The sequence below is a fragment of the Antechinus flavipes genome, chromosome 5 (genome assembly GCF_016432865.1).
Source record: "Antechinus flavipes isolate AdamAnt ecotype Samford, QLD, Australia chromosome 5, AdamAnt_v2, whole genome shotgun sequence".
NCBI lineage: Eukaryota > Metazoa > Chordata > Mammalia > Dasyuromorphia > Dasyuridae > Antechinus > Antechinus flavipes.
The window spans coordinates 26,968,250-26,985,432 of record NC_067402.1 but is presented as its reverse complement, the minus strand read 5'-3'; the positions used below and the strand labels follow the sequence as shown (position 1 = coordinate 26,985,432).

At 41.8% G+C, this 17,183-nt stretch overlaps 1 protein-coding gene across 4 annotated transcripts in view; it reads left to right on the top strand.

Annotated features, from left to right (window-relative positions):
- RARB (retinoic acid receptor beta) overlaps nt 1-17,183 on the top strand; it is a 708,755-nt gene that overhangs the window by 582,797 nt on the left and 108,775 nt on the right. For all 4 annotated transcript variants that reach the window (XM_052001175.1, XM_052001177.1, XM_052001179.1 and 1 more), the window contains one exon: nt 13,870-14,018. In XM_052001175.1, the coding sequence (XP_051857135.1) occupies nt 13,870-14,018 (149 nt within the window). The remainder of the gene's footprint in view (nt 1-13,869; nt 14,019-17,183) is intronic.

Sequence of the window (17,183 nt, the reverse complement as noted above, 5' to 3'; positions counted from 1 at the left end):
CACTGAGAGGCTGTGACTTGCCTTGGGTCACACAGCCAAAATGGGTCACAAATAGAATTTTGTGCGATTTCAAGGCAAACTCTTTATTCCTTAACTCATGCCATCTCTCTTTTAGTTCTTATAATAAAACAAAATGCTAATTATTTTATGGATTTATTTTCTATCTTGCTACTTTACTAAACAACTAATCATTTCTAGTTCACTGATAATTCTGTAGAGTATTTTAATAGGCAAGCCCTGTTGTCATCCTCAAATAGAGGTGAATTTGACTCCTCTCTGCCCCATTCATAGTTTAAATACTGTCCTCTCATCCTATCATTGCCAAAATTATGTGAAATAATAATGAAAAGATTAGACATCATTGTCTTATCCCTTTTTAGTGTTTTCCTTTTGCAAATTCTCTTATCTCTGAGAGGATACTTTCACTACTTTCAAGAAAGCCCTATTATACCTATTCCTTTTAGGGTTTTTATCATAAATGAGCACTGTATTTTGTCAAAGTAGTTTTAGCTGTTTTGTTTGTTTTAGGAATTAATCATGATAATTGTTTCCCTAATGTCAAACCATATTTGCATTTCTGGTGTCAATCTTATCTTCTTCACAGGAGAATAGGAGACCTAATCCTCTCTATTCCCTTCTTCTCCACTTGAGCCATTTTTCTATTTCAGTGGCATTTTAAAGAAGTGTCTTGAATTTCACCCTACCTCCCTTTATTTCTTTTAATTTTTCACATTCTCTAGAAATTTAATTCTTTTAAAATTCTTGACATTAATTCTTGAGAAAGGCAGTAGGAAATGGCCTATAAGCTCAGTCTGTAGTGACTGATTCTGTTCTTTGCCTTGCCCCTCATCATTTGACTTGATGGTCTACCATGTTCCCTTTGAAGCTCTGGCTCCTTTCTGTATCATTCCCCCTGCTCTCTCCCATCACTTCCTCTCCCTAATGAGATCTAATACCATGACACAGGATACCATCTTGGAAAAGCTGATCTCCTGAAATGACCAACCCTGGCAGAGATAGTGGCAAGACCCCGTTTCACCCCTCTTGCCTCTGGGATCACTTTACAGTGTGGCTAGTGGGCTATTTCTAATGGGGAAAGTATGTCATCTCTTGCTGATTGTTGTTTCCCACCCCTAAAATGTTTTTTCCTTACTCTCCCACCAGTTCCAGAAATTAAAAGCCGGGATTTTGGCTGTTTCCAAAGATCCATACACTCTACTTTCTCCTTATATCATGCCATTTTTGCTAAGGGAACACAACTTTATCATTTTAAACATCCTCTTGCCTGGGTTTTCCTGGGTCCTTTGCCCCTCCCTTCACCCACTAAGAGTTTCTCCTGTTATCTTTCACTTCTGATGATAATAATTTACTGAAGAAATAAGATTTCTAAAAACGAATTCATTTCTTCCAACTCAAGATCTTTCCCATTTTATCTTTTTTCCTTAGATTCTTTAGTCTTTTAATTCTGTCTTTGCCTTCTCATTGGCTCTGACACGATGTGTGAATTTTTTGTTTTGTTTTGTTTTTGACACAGTCAGGGTTAAGTGACCTACACAGGGTCACATAAATAGTAAGTGTCTGAGGCCAGATCCTCCTAACTTTAGGGCCTGTGTTTTATACACTGTGCTATTCTAACTGATGCTTTAAGGGTTTTTTTAAATAGAAAATTAAACAGAAAATAAAAACATATCTAATTTTTATCTTTTTTTTTTTTTTTTTTTTGCCATCTGAAAGTGTTTGACTTTTTTCCAGGTACGCAGTTTGCATGTCAGCTCTTTTGCCCAAACTTCATTTACTCTTTGATGTTTAGTTTTATAGATTATAATATTTTGGGATGCTTCTTAATCTTCTTTGCTTTTCAACATGTAATATTCTATTTATTATTCAATTCTTTATAAACGCATAGCATATCCTATGCTATTATGATGAATTCTCCTTTGAATGGGAAATATTTTGTTCTTGTCATCTCCAAAATGTGTTTGATTTTGTAATCTTGAACTGTAATCCTTAACTATATTGCTTCTGGTGGAGGGACTAAGTTTGGGGTTTCTTTCTTTGTATTTGGTTGATTATCCTGGTCTGAACTCTGCTGTCGACATCCCTGTTTCTATGTGATTTCTTAAAATAAGGTATTTCTTTTCTGTAATGTTTGGATGGAGACTCTAATCCTTTGTGATCTCTTGCAGTCCTTCTTTCAATATTAGTAGATCTCACAAGTATGAATCTTTCAATTTTATACTTTGATTTTGTTAACTATTTTCTATCTCTACATTTTTGCTTCTTAATTCTACCATCCTCCCTCCCCCCTCCCAAAGGAAGACTACTATTGGGAAGCTATCGCTGTCTTGAATTCCAAATTATCTACTTTCTTGTCAGTCAGCTAGCATTTATTAAGCACCTACTATATGCCAAATACCAGGGATCTAAATGCTGTTAAAATCTTATTAGACTAAATGATTTTCTCATTACCAGCTCTAATTTCTGCCCTTATTTCTTTGATGTTTTCACTTCACCCTTTTATTATTCTGCTGGTTCTTGGAGTTGTTCCAAGGTTGGTTCAGGAGGTCTTGCAGAAATTCTTATAATGTCTTCATTTGCCTCTGGAGATTGCTCTGTTTCCTTTGTTACAAGGAACTTGCCCCCTCCCCCCCAACAAGTTATTTATTTATTCTTCCTCATCCTCATGTCCTTCTTGTCTTTATCACTATATTGGTCACTTATCTTGCCCCAGATGGAAATTTTTCCTTTGAGCCTTTTCTTTCTCTACTTTGGGGTTCCTCACTGGTTTGTTGCCTTTTTTCTGTATTTTATTTTATTGTGAGGCAGTCAAGGTTAATCAGGGTCATGCAAGTAGAAGGTGTCAAATTTGTGAGGCTGGATTTGAACTTGGGTCCTCCTGGCTCCAAGCCTGTTACTTTAGACCATCAGTCTTAGATGGCATCTCAAGAGGGTGAGACTGACTTGTTAGAGCATTACTACAAATTGATGTTCAGGAGCTCCTATGTTCTCCTTCTTGCTTCCAGACTCTCCTTTCTCTGAGGCTTCCTTCCTTCAGCCCCAAGCCCAGAAGTGTAGGGTTCACAAAGTCTTACAAGCCACAAAACACTGTGAGGTTTCCTGGACCTGAGTTCAAATCCCAACACTTACTAGCTGTGTAACCTACAGCAAGGCATTTAACTTTTATATACCTCAATTTTCTCCTCTGCAAAATAGGTATATTTAGATCATTTATCTCCCGGAATTGTTGTAAAGAGCAAATGATGTATTTGTAAAAGCACTTTGCAAATCTTATATTGCTATATAAATGAAAGTATTATTATTATTGATACTCCTTTTTTAGTGTAGGGAGAGAAAAAAAATCCAACAATTTCATGACCTGGTATAATTTCAGCTGTTTTCAAAGACCCTTAGGTTCTCCTTTCCCCCAAATTGTGATATTTTTGTTAAGGCAGGAATCATTTGTATCATTTTTAACTAACATTTTCTGTTTCATTTTGGAACAGAAGATAGCTAGAAATGTAAGGAAGGATCCTAGAAATGTGCATTTGATTCATGTTTGTTATGTTCAGACCTTTTAAAAAAAATAAGTTTTATTAGTCAAGGTCGGGGGAGAAGTCTCCCTGTGTCTTATGGCTCAGCTACCCCTGCTTTGCAGAAAAGCCTTATCGGTTCCAACAGAAGCTGCTGCAAGCAGGCCTAATCCTCTTGGGGAGGGAGGAAATCCCACTCCCCAACTGGGAAAGTCCCATTCAATGGAGAATGTTGTTCATCTGGGACCTCCCTATTCTTCTCCTTCCAAGATTTGTTTTTTTGGAGGGCCCGTATGGGGGCCAATAGCAGGGGAGGAAGTCCAAGTTCAGAGGGTGGGGGGCCCAGACGCCCCATCCTCCCCCAGTGAGTTCCCAAAGCAGGGAGTCTGTGCGTGCGATGTTGGACCTGACAGATATCGCCCCTGACAGGCTGAAGTCACAAGCCGTTGGTCCGGAGCCAGGAGACTAGAGGCTTTAAAGGCCTCTCCCCATCCCTTCTCCCTGGGCCTGAGCTGTTCTTTGGGGGGCATGGGGCGGGGGGAGGATGGAGCCGCTGGGGAGCGGCCTGTGTTTTATTTTTGATTCCCGTGCTTCCTTTATCGGGACTTTCCTGGTTTGCTGCCCTATCAGCTGGAAAGAAGACAGGCCCTTTTTTTTTTTTTTCTCTATGTCCCCCAAAGTCTTGGAGTTTTTCCTTGAAAACTCTCCAAGTCTCTCTTTGGCCCCTATTCCGAGGGCTACTACCTCTGCCTGAGTGCGTGTGTGTTTGTTTTTAACTCTGGCAACAAGCTTTGGAATCTCTCTGTCATCTCCCAAAGGGCAGAGCTGGAGGGGCTACAGAGGCCAGCCTTAGCGTCCTCGGGACTTGGGCCAGGCCTGCTCCTTTGGGCCGGGGCCTGAAATAAAGTGGGGGTGAGAACTGCCTCCCCCTCTGTGAATGAGCTGGGAACTACCCAAGATCCACGGAGATTCGGGGACTTTCCCAGCATCACTCACCTAGCGGGTCCCAGAGATTTCAGTCCCAGTCTTTCTGGCTTCAAGCTCGGCCTCTGTCCACTACCTAGGCCACCTCCTGTGGACCAGGCAGTGGGGATGGACAGACGGGAAACTGAGGCACAGAACTATCAGGACTTGAAGCAGACTGCTCCAGGTTAATTCCTCTACTTTCTCTGCTACATCATTACTGCTCAAAGGCCACACGTTAAGTGGAACATATCTGGGTTGACTTTTCAATCTTGTCCTGCCATTGGACTGTGGTGACTGGAAGGGGAGAATAAGGCTGGTGACTGTGTGCTAGTAATTCTGCCACCCTTAAATCCAACTCACCAGAAAAATGTTTGGAAGAATTGACCGGGTTTAGCCTATATTGGATTACTTGCTATCTAGGGATGAGGCATGGGGGGAGGGAGGGGAAGAGAGGGAGAAAAATTTGGAACACAAGGTTTTACAAAGGTGAATGCTGAAAACTAGCTTTGTGTGTGTTTTGAAAATAAAAAGCTATTATTAATGTTTTTTAAATCCAATTCACCCTGAAGTCAGAATAACCACCCCCCACTCCCACCCCGTGATGTCATTGGTCCTCCGAGAAAACAAACAATCTGACTAAAAGCCCAGGTTTCATAGCTCCCAGTTTGAATCAATCCTTCAACTCTTAAAATTTTTTTTTACTCCTTAAATCTGTGGCTGCTACTGATGAGAGCAGTTTTAGAGTGTTTTTATAGTATATATAAAAGGAATTAGGCACCTAAGAAAATATATATTCGGTGAACCTAATCTCATACAATTAGCATGCTGTAAATTGGAATGAATGACTGTATTTTATATAGGAGGTCACCACTCTTAAAACTGGGCCACAGCATAGAGGGAACATTTATTCATTGACCAAGGATCTACGGAGCAGCTAGCTGCTCTTAGCGTGCATGGGCTATGCTTTTTGAGTGGAGATCACCGCTCCAAAGGCTCCTTAGTCCTGTAACCCAATTAGCGCCATCTGCAAGCCGAGCCTCATTCCAGCATGTGCTCGCTCACAGTCTTGCTGCTGTCTTTGAAGTTTCTCGCTCCACATCATTAATAAGTAGTTAGATGGGTTGGGATATTAAAAGATTATGAAAGAGAATTTATCTGAGCTCTGAAATCAGCTGCGTTAGATAGCATATCTTTTAAAGGGAAATATATACTTATGTATACACACATATACTTATAGACAATGTATATAATACACACATATATGCATACACACATACAATGTATATAATATGCACATATGTATATACAATGTATATAATACACATATATGCATATGCACACATATCTACTTGTATACAATGTATATAATACACATATATGCATATGCACACATATCTACTTGTATACAATGTATATAATACACATATATACTTATATACAATGTACATAATACACACATATATACTTATATGCAATGTACATAATATACACACATATATTTACATATTAGGTATATAATACACACATGCATATACACATGCATATACAATGTATATAATACACACATGCATATACAATGTATATAATACACATATACACTTACACAATGTATATAACACACACATATATGCATATACAATGTATACAATGCACACATACATACATTGTATATAAGTATCCATGTGTGTATTACATACACATATACTTATATACAATGTATATAATGTACACATATGTACATTATACATGCACATACATATATAACACACATATTCAGGTGTACATGCATACACGTATGTATATTTGTGTATTATATGCATGTATATGTGTATTTGTGTGTACATATATGACATCTATGCATTGTGTATCTATCTATCTATCTATCTATATATCAATGTATTAATCACCTGAAATAGAAACTATGAGATAATTTTGGAGCTTGGTCCCCGAAGCAAACAAAAAAACAAAGAAATCTATATGCTTTATAAAAATGAAATGTGGGTATTGAACCTGCCACGGTCCCTTAGGAAAATACGACTCCACTTCCCACAGTAAAAGTCAGTCCCCAGGAATAATTTTTTTTTCTGGCCCATAGCCCAGGTCCATGAAGCTATGACATGGAGTGATTAGATGGTTTGAATATTTTCTTTTGGAGACTTAAGCTGCCTTGTAGAGTTAGACTATATCTTGAATAAAAATCGATGTTTGGAGAATTATGATCATGAATTAAAATAGAGTGGGTTACATAATATCTTAGAACTCAAATGATAATATGGAATGGACACAGTGACCTTTCTCACTGAGATAATGGATAAGAGGGCCAGGGAAGGCAAGAGGAAAAAAAAAACTCATGCTTTCTTCAGGAAAAAATAATTAGCCTTCATACTAAGTCCCTCTTTTTATAGGATTAAAGGCTAATTCCAATTTCCACTTCATTTTTAAATTCCTAGGTGCAGATAGCTAGCTATTTATTCACGGATCTGTAACTAGGACAAGTCAAACGTGGCTTTGCCCTAGAGTGCTTGCGTGGATGGGAAAGGGGGTCCCCCCTTCCTGAGGTGTTGACCATCTCGGCACTAGTCTACCATCCTCCCCCTGCTCCTCAGGCTCTCAGGGTGTCCTGTGGCTGCTTCCTCAAACCTAGATCTCCCTCATTCCCCACACAAGTAACGACTTGAATTCTGGAACTTCTCTTTCTTCAGTGTTTTTGCTTCAGGTGACAAAAATGAGTGGCTCTGGCTTTGGTGTCTGGTTCGTCTAGGGAGGGAGAGCCGGTGTTTGTGCACATATGGACATGTCCACCCTGTAAGAAAGGGAGAAGCCGCAGGGGGGAGGAGGGGTGACGTCTTACAGAGTCCCTTCATCCAAGGAAGGTCTCTCACCTCCTTGCCAGCTTCAGCCCGCCTTCAGAGCCCCCTGCGGACTAGTAAGCGTACAGGGGGACGACTGAAGGCGTTCTGCCTGTGGCCAACAGCTCTCCCCAACCCTCTGAGCTCGCTTTGTCCAGGATCTGCACCTGTCGGCCGCATGGACAGTGGCAGGAATTCTCATCACTCGGCGGTCTGCTGGGCCCGGATCCCGGGTGACCGGGTCACACACACACACACGAAGGCGGGTCACGGGCAGGTTACTGAGTCAAGGCCGTGGAGCCTCCCCTCGAATGTTTGCCTTTCCTCGTGTTCCCCTTCCTTTGCTCTCCCCGAGATCAGGATTGTCCGGCCTCCTAATCACAACAAAGCGAGTCGTTAATTTTGGCAATAAAACGTCCCTGTGCAAAAAAAGTCAGATGAAGAGTTCATCTAATTTTGGAATTCGTTTCCTTGGGCTCCTTTCGAGCTCGCTCACAAAAGAATGAGCCGCGAATCGAAACAAGAGTCCTTTTCCTGAAGGCTGATTAAAAGCAGACCTCTCACATTCGGACCAGTCAGAATGAAGCGATCTGCAGGATCAGCTCAGTTTTTCAAACGTTTGGAGGCGTATAAATAACTTCTCCTGGTGAAATGTGCACACACACACACTCACACACACACTTGCAGCAGAAAATCTGGTTCTAATTACTTGTACTTTGGGTGAACTTTTGTGTTTCCTTTGACTGTCTAATGTATGTGAGCTGTGTGTGTCTTGCACTGGGGCAGTGGATTCACAGGGACACACACACACACACACACACACACACACACACACACACACCAGACCGGCTCATTTTGGTGCCAACAAAAATGGAGGCCAACAGAATGTTTTGACCAAATGACACTTTGCTATTCACCCTAATTAGCTGAAATTGCTCCTTCCCTCCAGGGACCCTGAGTTCCAAGCTCCAGATTTCCCCTGGGGCTAGGCAGGAAATGCTTTTGACTTTACAACTGCTTTTTTTTTTTCTTTCCGCTTTTCCTTTCTTTTTTTCTTTTTCCTCTTTCTTTCTTTCTTTCTTTCTTTTTTTCTTCCTTCCTTCCATTCTTTCTTTCCTTTTCTTTCATTCTGTCAGTCTTTTTCTCTTTCTCTCTTTCTATTTTTTCTTTCTCTTTCTCTCTTTCTTTCTTTAAGACTCAGCAGTCCAGAGAGTAAGTTAAAATAGTCTTAATAATCTTTGGATCCTAATGAAATGAAAGGGATTTCGTAATGCCTCCTGGCCCGCCTACTTCTTAGTCAGTGACAATATAAAATACCCAAGTCTGTCAACATGGGTGAGCCCCCCCATAAATTAGGGCTCACTAAGGATAACTGTGCTCTCTTAAAAATGTTATCTGCGGCTTTATCTAACCTTTAGAAAAATGCCAAACATGTTGGGAATTGTGGAGTGCGATTGTGGCTGCCTCTCCCTCCGGAAGGCTCAGTGGCCCTCAGGTGTGCTGGCAGGGGGAGGAGCCCGGCAGTTTTTTGGGTGACTTGGGTTTCTTAAGTGTTACCTTCCCAAGACAAGTTATATTTATGAAAATTGAGAATGAGAAAAGGTTTGGTTTTTCTCCGAGAAATCCCACTTTGGGATATTTTTCCTTTGCTCAGATGCCCAACTAAGCCAGAGTCCTGCCCCTCTGGGTGACGGGAACCGGGCTACTTTTATGCTCTGCTTGACAAACAGCCTCCAAAGTGACAGAGGCCTTGTACCTACAGGAATCCCAGATGTACTTTTTATTCCCCCAAAAGGTCACACTCGGGGAGTAGATTTTCCTAGAGATCTGGGCCAGGGTATGACTTTGAGCTCTCTCTCCTTGGCATCAGTGGGATCCATTTGGAAGGTCCGGCCAATCAGGGAGCGCCCTCGATGGCTCCCACCGTCACCAGGGGTGGATGCCAAAGGTCTGATCCGATCGGAACGGTTTCCCCAGACCCCGGTGGATCTCGATAAAGCCCCACAGATGGTTAGCCGTTCCACAGGCCCCGCTTGGTTGCTTGCTCCCAACTCCTTCTTTGGAAAGGAACCGTCACATAAATAAATAAAGGCAGGAAAAATGCATACATAGGAGCAACTGCCGATCAGAAATTATTCCTCCAAGACTGCTTTCCAAAAACCGAAATCACATCAGCATGGCCGGAGCGCCGTTGTTTTATTGAATGACACAGCCCTCTTTCCCCCACGGGAAGTCTAAAAACCACTTTCTGGCCTGACGGAGATCGCTGAATGAGCTAATACAGAACACATTGTCTGCTGAGGCTGCAGACTTTTCTAGCTCAAATTTTATCATTCCAGAGACAGATCGTACCAGCGTGAAATAAGGAGCAAGATGTTTGAGACCTCTCAAGGGCATTTGATGAAGCTCCCTTTAATTTAAAGGGACTAATAGATTATTGATGTAAGCTGGACCTCAGTAAAGCAGATCGATACCACAGCCCTCAGAGTCTCTCTCAAATACCCAAAATGACTAGTGAAAGAGGCTGGTGATTGGCTGATACTTTCTGTTTTTACTTATCGGCTGGTTTCTCGTGAGGGCGGGGGATTAATAAACTTTATACCTTCACCATTCCCCCCAAAACAGACAAATCTATTTTTGCTAGATTACTATATTGTAGTCAAGTTGCCAGATCCACGATTTTATAATAGCTTTTGGCACATAGTAGGCACTTAATAAATGTCTCTTGAGTGATTGATTGATTAACAAAGGGGACTTGGAAAATCCATCTGGTTTTACTCTTGAATTTTCCCTATGGTATTCTCAAAGGTGATCCTGAGAGCCCAGGAGACCTCAAATATTGCAAAACACCACATACTTGAATGCTTTGAATAGGAACCAATGGGCCAATAGAGTGATGTTCAAATATTTAATCCCTTACTGACCCCAGGCAGAGTTTTCTTAGGGCTGTGGGACTGGAAAAGAAAAACAATATATTTTCTTCACTTATTAGTGTGGACAGGTATATTTTGTGGCTGCTATCCATGGATTAAAGCTACAGTGGGCAGCCATAATGGAAGCCAAGAAACTGGGAGAACATATGTAGGGCTGAATCTGTAATCAAAAGAGACAGACCTACCTCTGACACTTAACAATGGCCAACCCACCAAAAAAAAAAAATGGCCAACCCACCTAATATCTCTGACTTTCCTCTGTCAAAAGCGAAGGTAATGAGCAGTGTCTGCTTCCTAGTGTTGTTATAAAGACCAAATGAGACACAACACATTATTTTTTTATTTTTTTATTTTTATATTATTTTATTTTTTATATTGTTTTTATTATTTTTTTATTTTTATATTTTATTTATTTTTATTATTTATTAATAATAACTTTTATTATTATTAAGTCACTTAGAAAACTGTAATAGAACTTTTCTTTCTTCCTACCTTCCTTTCTTTCTCTCTGTAGCTATTCCTTTCTTTCTTTTCTTCCATCAAAATTAATTTCATCACCAGAAAAAAATTGTACTGTGATTTTTAAGTACGAGGAGGAAGGAGCTTTCCTGACAAACCACGCCATCAAAATTTCGGCACCAGATTTATCATGATATTTCTAAGCAAATACCGGGTGAAAAAAGATCCTATACAGTCGCAATAAGGATTACAATAGCTTACATTTATATTAAGACTTGCAATGCATTTTACACATGACATGTCGTTTGCCCTTCGCAACAATCCTGGGAGGGAGATGCCATTTTTATCAGATCCCGTCCAGTTTATTTTGTGTGTTTGTACACAGAGGTTTGGCTCCGGCCTTAGATTTTAAGCACCATGAGGGCAAGGAACTTTTTCGCTTTTCTTTGCCTCCCCAGCACTTGGCATTGTGGCTGGCGTTCAGTAGAAGCTTACCAAATGATTGTTGGCTTGATTTATAGAAAGGCCATTTCTCATTAGTTTATTTACTTCTATCTATAGCAAGAAACAAGGTGCTCACATGTTTGATGAATGAATAAATGATTGACTGTTCAGGAGGGATTTCTGTCCTAACAATAAAGGATGGAAGTTCACTTATCCAGCAGAGCTTTTATAATTATTTTACACCAGATCGTAACATTTACTAAATATTGACTCTCAGTTGTTCAATGGATGAGAGAATATTCAAAAGTAAAATCCAGCCTCTTAATTTTACAGGTTAGGGATTTGAAGCCCAGAAAGATTAACTTACTTGCTCGGGATCACACAGGATTTCACCCCAAATTTAATCGTCTTCCCCCCCTGCATTTCCCATCGGAACAGATTGAATTGTGAAAATGAGTAACAGCAGCATCCGTCATAAAAATGGCATTTTTTTTCTAGGCAGAGAAAGGCAATGAAATATTTCTCCTTCTGAGTCTATTATGTTTTCAAGTGAGCAAATGGTCACATTGGAAGAGCTACCCAGCATCTCATTTCATCACTGACCTAGCCCATCTTCAAGCAGAGGCAGCAGGTGTGAAGAAGAGGAAAAGGGGAAATGGAGGCCCAAGTTGGCTCTTTGGGAGAGGGAGGAGAGTAGAGGGAATTTCTAGTGTAGGAAGCTCCTCCACCAATGCTGATTATTGTAATTTAGAATCCCAGAGAGCTTCCTAGACCCGAGGTGACTGGGTCACCATCTCAAAGGCAGGATTTGAACTTGGATTTTAATGGACCTCCATACTGCCTTGGCTTGCATCTCTGTCACAGAAACAAGTAAAAATCCCTTTGGTAGATCCTCCTAAAACATAACGACATAACTAGAGACTTATCGAGCAGGGACAAGTGCCATAGAGTGAGGGGTAGGGCTTTCCAGGAGGGGAAGCGTACCCCAGGACGTTGTTTCTGGTCCACTGTCTACTACCGGGGCTACTCCAGGCTGAGGTCAGCACCTTTGCTTTGAAGGGTCCTGGCAGGGGGTGCAGATGGAGGCGTAGAGCACAGAGAAGTGGGAGTGAGGGGCCTACTCTCTTGGGATGCTCTAGAAGCCCCCCAAATTTCCCTCTCTGAGCTAAAGCTTCTGTGGAATAGACCCACCTTTGCTACTTACACCAAAGAAATAATAGGCCAGTTAAAGGATAAAAGCCCCCCCAAAATAGGCTTTCAAAAGTGTGTTCATAGAGCACATTTATAGACTGAAAGTCTTCAGAGATGGAAACACAGGCTCCTTATTGTGAAACATGGGGTAAGATGGTGCATTGGATGGAGTTAGGAGGGCCTGGATTCAAATCCCACCTCTGACACCGAGGAGCCTGTGACTTTCCCTTCCTCCACTCAGTTTCCCCCTTTGTAAGACAAAAATAATAATAGTTTCTACCCAGAAGGGCTCTTGTGAGCGTCCACTAAGATGAGCGATGTCTTTGGAACCTAAACTGATAAAATGTCAGCTCTAAATATCGAGGCTTTATAAATGATAATCCTTGACTTTTGTTTGGTTGGGACGTCCAAGTTTTACAGCTTTCGCTTTCTCGTTAGGCTTACATTTTCACATATAACCCACTTCAGTATGAGAAGGCCAACTGGAAGTCAAGAGACCTGGGCCTGATTCCCAGTCTTTCTGTGACCTTGCGAGAGATATTCAACTTCTCAGCGCCGTTTTTTCAGCATCTATAAAATGGGCGTAAGGAATATTCTTTGTCTAATAGGGAATGGAGTTGGGGTTACAGCTCTAATCCTAATCCTCTATTTTTCTATCCCTCACAGGATGGGTATGAGTGAAATATTTTGCAGATCTTAAAATGCTACACATGTGACTAAAGGAAGGGGTTGGGATAGTACCATCAGGAGAATTCCCAGTGTGGGAACTCCTTCCCTCGGCACAGACCATCTGTGACTTATATCGAGTCACGTGTGGCACTTTATTGGAGAATAAACTCAAATTATTGCTCATTTAAACTCAATTTTAAACAATATTTTAGTTAAAATTAATATTAAACTATAATGATTGTTATAAACTCAATCCCCACTTTAGAGATGAAGAAATGGAGACTCTTACAAGTTAGGCTTTGAGTGACTGACAAAACAATAATGGTACCAGAGAATAGATCACGAAACCTACCTCCGTTCTTAGGCCGAAAGTCAGGAGGCTGTACGTATGGTCAGATGTGGCCACAGAGACAGCTTCCCCCCCCCTTTTTTTGCTTGATTGTTCTTTGTTGTCACAAGGGAAGACGGCTTCTTTCTCTTTCTTTTTTTTTTCAGGTGAGGAAAACTAAATGTTAATTAAAAATAATTTACAAATCTTTAAGGGAAGGAGATGATGTGTCTGACAATGATATAAAAATGAAAGACATTGATCAAACTTCAAAGAGAAGCAGATGTTCACAGGGGTTAGTGACTGAGGTCACCCGATGGGTATAAGATTGAACGCAGGTGCTGCCTGATAGAGACCTTGAACCCCACTGTCCATCACTCCCTCCTTCTGGCCCCAGCTTGTCAAAATCGGGGCTGAGATCAGAGGCAGCGAAGCGTTGAATTCTTGATGAAAGGAACTAAAAATGTCTTAAATTTTTTTTTTTTTTTTTTTTTTTGCAGCCATCGAAACACAAAGCACCAGTTCTGAGGAGCTCGTCCCCAGCCCTCCTTCTCCACTCCCTCCTCCTCGTGTTTACAAGCCCTGCTTCGTATGCCAGGATAAGTCATCCGGCTACCACTATGGGGTCAGCGCTTGCGAGGGATGTAAGGTGAGTACCCCTCGACTCGGGTGCCCTTCCTTGGCGTGCTCCCGGCCCCTGACTCTGGGGAAGCTCCATCTCCTAAAACGGGGTGTCTGGACACGGGACCGTCTTCATTCTAGCCTGGCCTGATGTGGGCATTTTGTGCATCTTGCTTAATAGTAGAAGAATTCTGATTTTCCCTTGTAACTCATTGATTAGAAAAAATCCCAGTGTCACCTCCATTTGTCCTTTTGTTTTGTTCTATCTGGCCACTGGACCCAGAGGGCTCTGGAGGGAAAGCCAGCCCTCCCTTAAATCTGGCTCACTCACGAATCCTGATATCCCCTCCCTGATGTCATGGTGCTTCAAGAAGGAAGAACTAATAGTTTATCTTGTTGCAAAAAAAAAAAAAAAGGGAAAAGGATAAGAATGCTAAGAATGGAGGCAATCTGGGAGGACTTCATGGATGAAGTGGGCCCCTGAGTTGAATCCTGAAAGCAGAAAATGATATTTTTAGAGGGAGGAATACACTGCATAAGTGCACAGGAGGTAGAAGATCCCATTCAGGGAATGCTGATCATTCAGTTTGCCTGAATAGAAGGTGGATGATGAGGATTCGTAAAAAATGAAGCTAGGAAAGAGATAGGGGCCAGCTCACACTGTTGGAGGTGATAGTTTAAATGTGATTATGTTTGCAAACAGTTGAGAAGATTGTGGTAAATATGGATTGAGGTGGTGGCTTTTCAGAATGATGCATTTGGGGTGACTTTGAGTAACTGATGGTTGGATTTGGGGCCTGTGGGGATTTGCCACTGGATGTAGAACATGAGTCCATAGAGTCTGGATTTGGATGTTGAACAAGAAGGAAAAATAAAAGAAAGAGAGAATCAGAAACATGATGATGTTTGCAAGAAGCGTAGCCAAGAGTGCTCGTTTCAGCCAAGCTGTCCAATCTGGGATCAGTAAATCTGGGATCAAAGGCCCGGCTTGGAACTTTGGCTCTGTCGCTTTTTACCCACCTGTGTGACTTCAGGCAAGACCCTTCATTTCTCTGGATTTAATCTTCTTCCCCTCTAAAAATGAGGGGTGTGACTGAATAATCCAGATACCTTCCCTTCCCTTCCCCAATCACCCGCCACATCTCATCGGTTTTTCCATCGCTCGCCATTCTTCTCATTGAGCCACCATGTTTGACTAGGGTTCCAGCAGGTCTTTCCTGGACCAATTGCAGCAGCCTCCTCAGTGCACTCCTGACTTCCACTTTCTCCCTCTTCAGAACACATACTTGCCAAAATAATCTTCCTGAAGCACAGGTCTGACCTTATGAGTCCCCTCCTACAGGAAATGGCCGAAGGTCCCCATTGCTTTAGGATCAAATCTGGCTCTGGGTTCAGTCTCCAAGCTTGTTTCTTCTCCTTCACGCGGGCTATATTCCTAGCAAACAGCCTATTTGTTCTTTATCCCCCAGTGTTGGGTTTCTACCTTCTGCCTTTATGACTTCATACTGTCTGCCCCCCCTGGCTGGCTCCCATCTCTTAGGGTCCCTGCCTTTCATCAAGGCTCAGCCTGGGGAGCTATCTCTGCAGGAAGCCGGGCCCCTCGTCAGGTGATCCCCCATTCACAGCTCGTATCTCTCAGCAGAGCATTAACCTCTTGATTATCTGCCCCATTGTCTAGCCCTGAGTAAGCTGTTTATAAATAGTATTTGATCTCAAAACACAAGTCTATATTTATCAGCTCTATAACTCTCACCAGATCATTTCAAACCAATTGCTTAAAATCACTTACCAATCATGCTGGATTTTTATTTTGTTTTATTTATTTTTTTGCGGGGGCGGGATGTGTGAGGGTGAAACTAAGGGGGCAGTCACCAGATATGTGGTTGCCCCCTTCGGCGATCACCAGGCCCAATCCCAGAGTTGTTCCAGAAGCGGGACAAGCTGAGCTTTGGCCCCCCTGCATAGCGTGGTCTGTCTTACCCTGATGGATTCTGGGGAAAATGCCTTCCCTTCTCCTGCTTCTTGGATTGTTTGGGGACAATCACAGGACAACTGAGCTCGGTTGGCTTCCGAGTTCATTTCTGGTAGACAGGAAAAAGAAATGAATTGATTGCACATAAGACTATTGTTTTATTATCAGTAACCCCCGGATGAACTGGTTTATTTTGGTCTGAATGGAGATATTCTAGGAAGATTGAGACTAACTTCCAGTTTGCTTTGCTGAATGGTTGCTATAGCAGTGGAGGATGAGCGTTTTTTATTATTATTTTTTTTCCAAAACATATACGTGGACAATTCTTCAACATCAGCCTTCCATAATATTCATATACCATAATTTATTCAGCCATTCTCTGACTGGTGGGCATCCACTCAGTTTCCAGTTTCTGCCACAAACATTCTTGTACATACAGGTCCCTTTCCCTTCTTCAGTATCTCTTTGGGTCAGAGGGTCTTTGGGTCTGCTGGATCAGAGGGTATGCACAATTTGATAACTTTTTGAGCATAGCTCCAAATTGCTCTCCAGAATGACTGGATCCTTTCACAGTTCCACCAGCAATGTATCAGTGTCCCAGTTTTCCTACATCCCCTCCAACATTCAGAAGATGGGCAGTTTTTAGGGTGGATTGGAAGCTCAAATTCAGAGGTAGAAATTCCTTCATTTAGGGAAATGTGGAATCTTACAGCAGTTTATAACTTACTTCCTCTGTATGTGTTGAGAGGGAAGGAAGAGAAGGAAAGAAAAAAAAAAAACAAGTGGGGAATGAAGAGAGAGAAAAAAAAGAGAGAAAGAAGTGAGATAATTTACTTCCTCTGTATGTGTGTTAGGCAAAGGGGGAGAGGGAAAGGGAAAAAAGCATGAAGGAGAGGGGAAATGGAGGAAGAGAAAAAAGGAGAGAAAGAAGTGAGAGAGAGAGAGAAATAGAGGAGGAGCAAGAAAAAAAGAAAGAAAGGAAAGAAGAGAGAAGGAGGGGAAAGAGGAGGAGGAGGAAGGAAAGGAAAAGAAAGGAAAGATAAGGAGAGAGAAAGATGGGGTGAATGGGGGAATGAAATAGAGAAGGAAGGGGGAGGAGACTCAGCTCTCCAGACTGTGCTATAGTGGGAAGGAACGTTTCTGTTGGATAGAGGACTTGTCCAAGGACCTGAGCTGGAATCCTGGCTCTGTCACTTTGCTTCTCTGAGCCTGGTCAGCAGA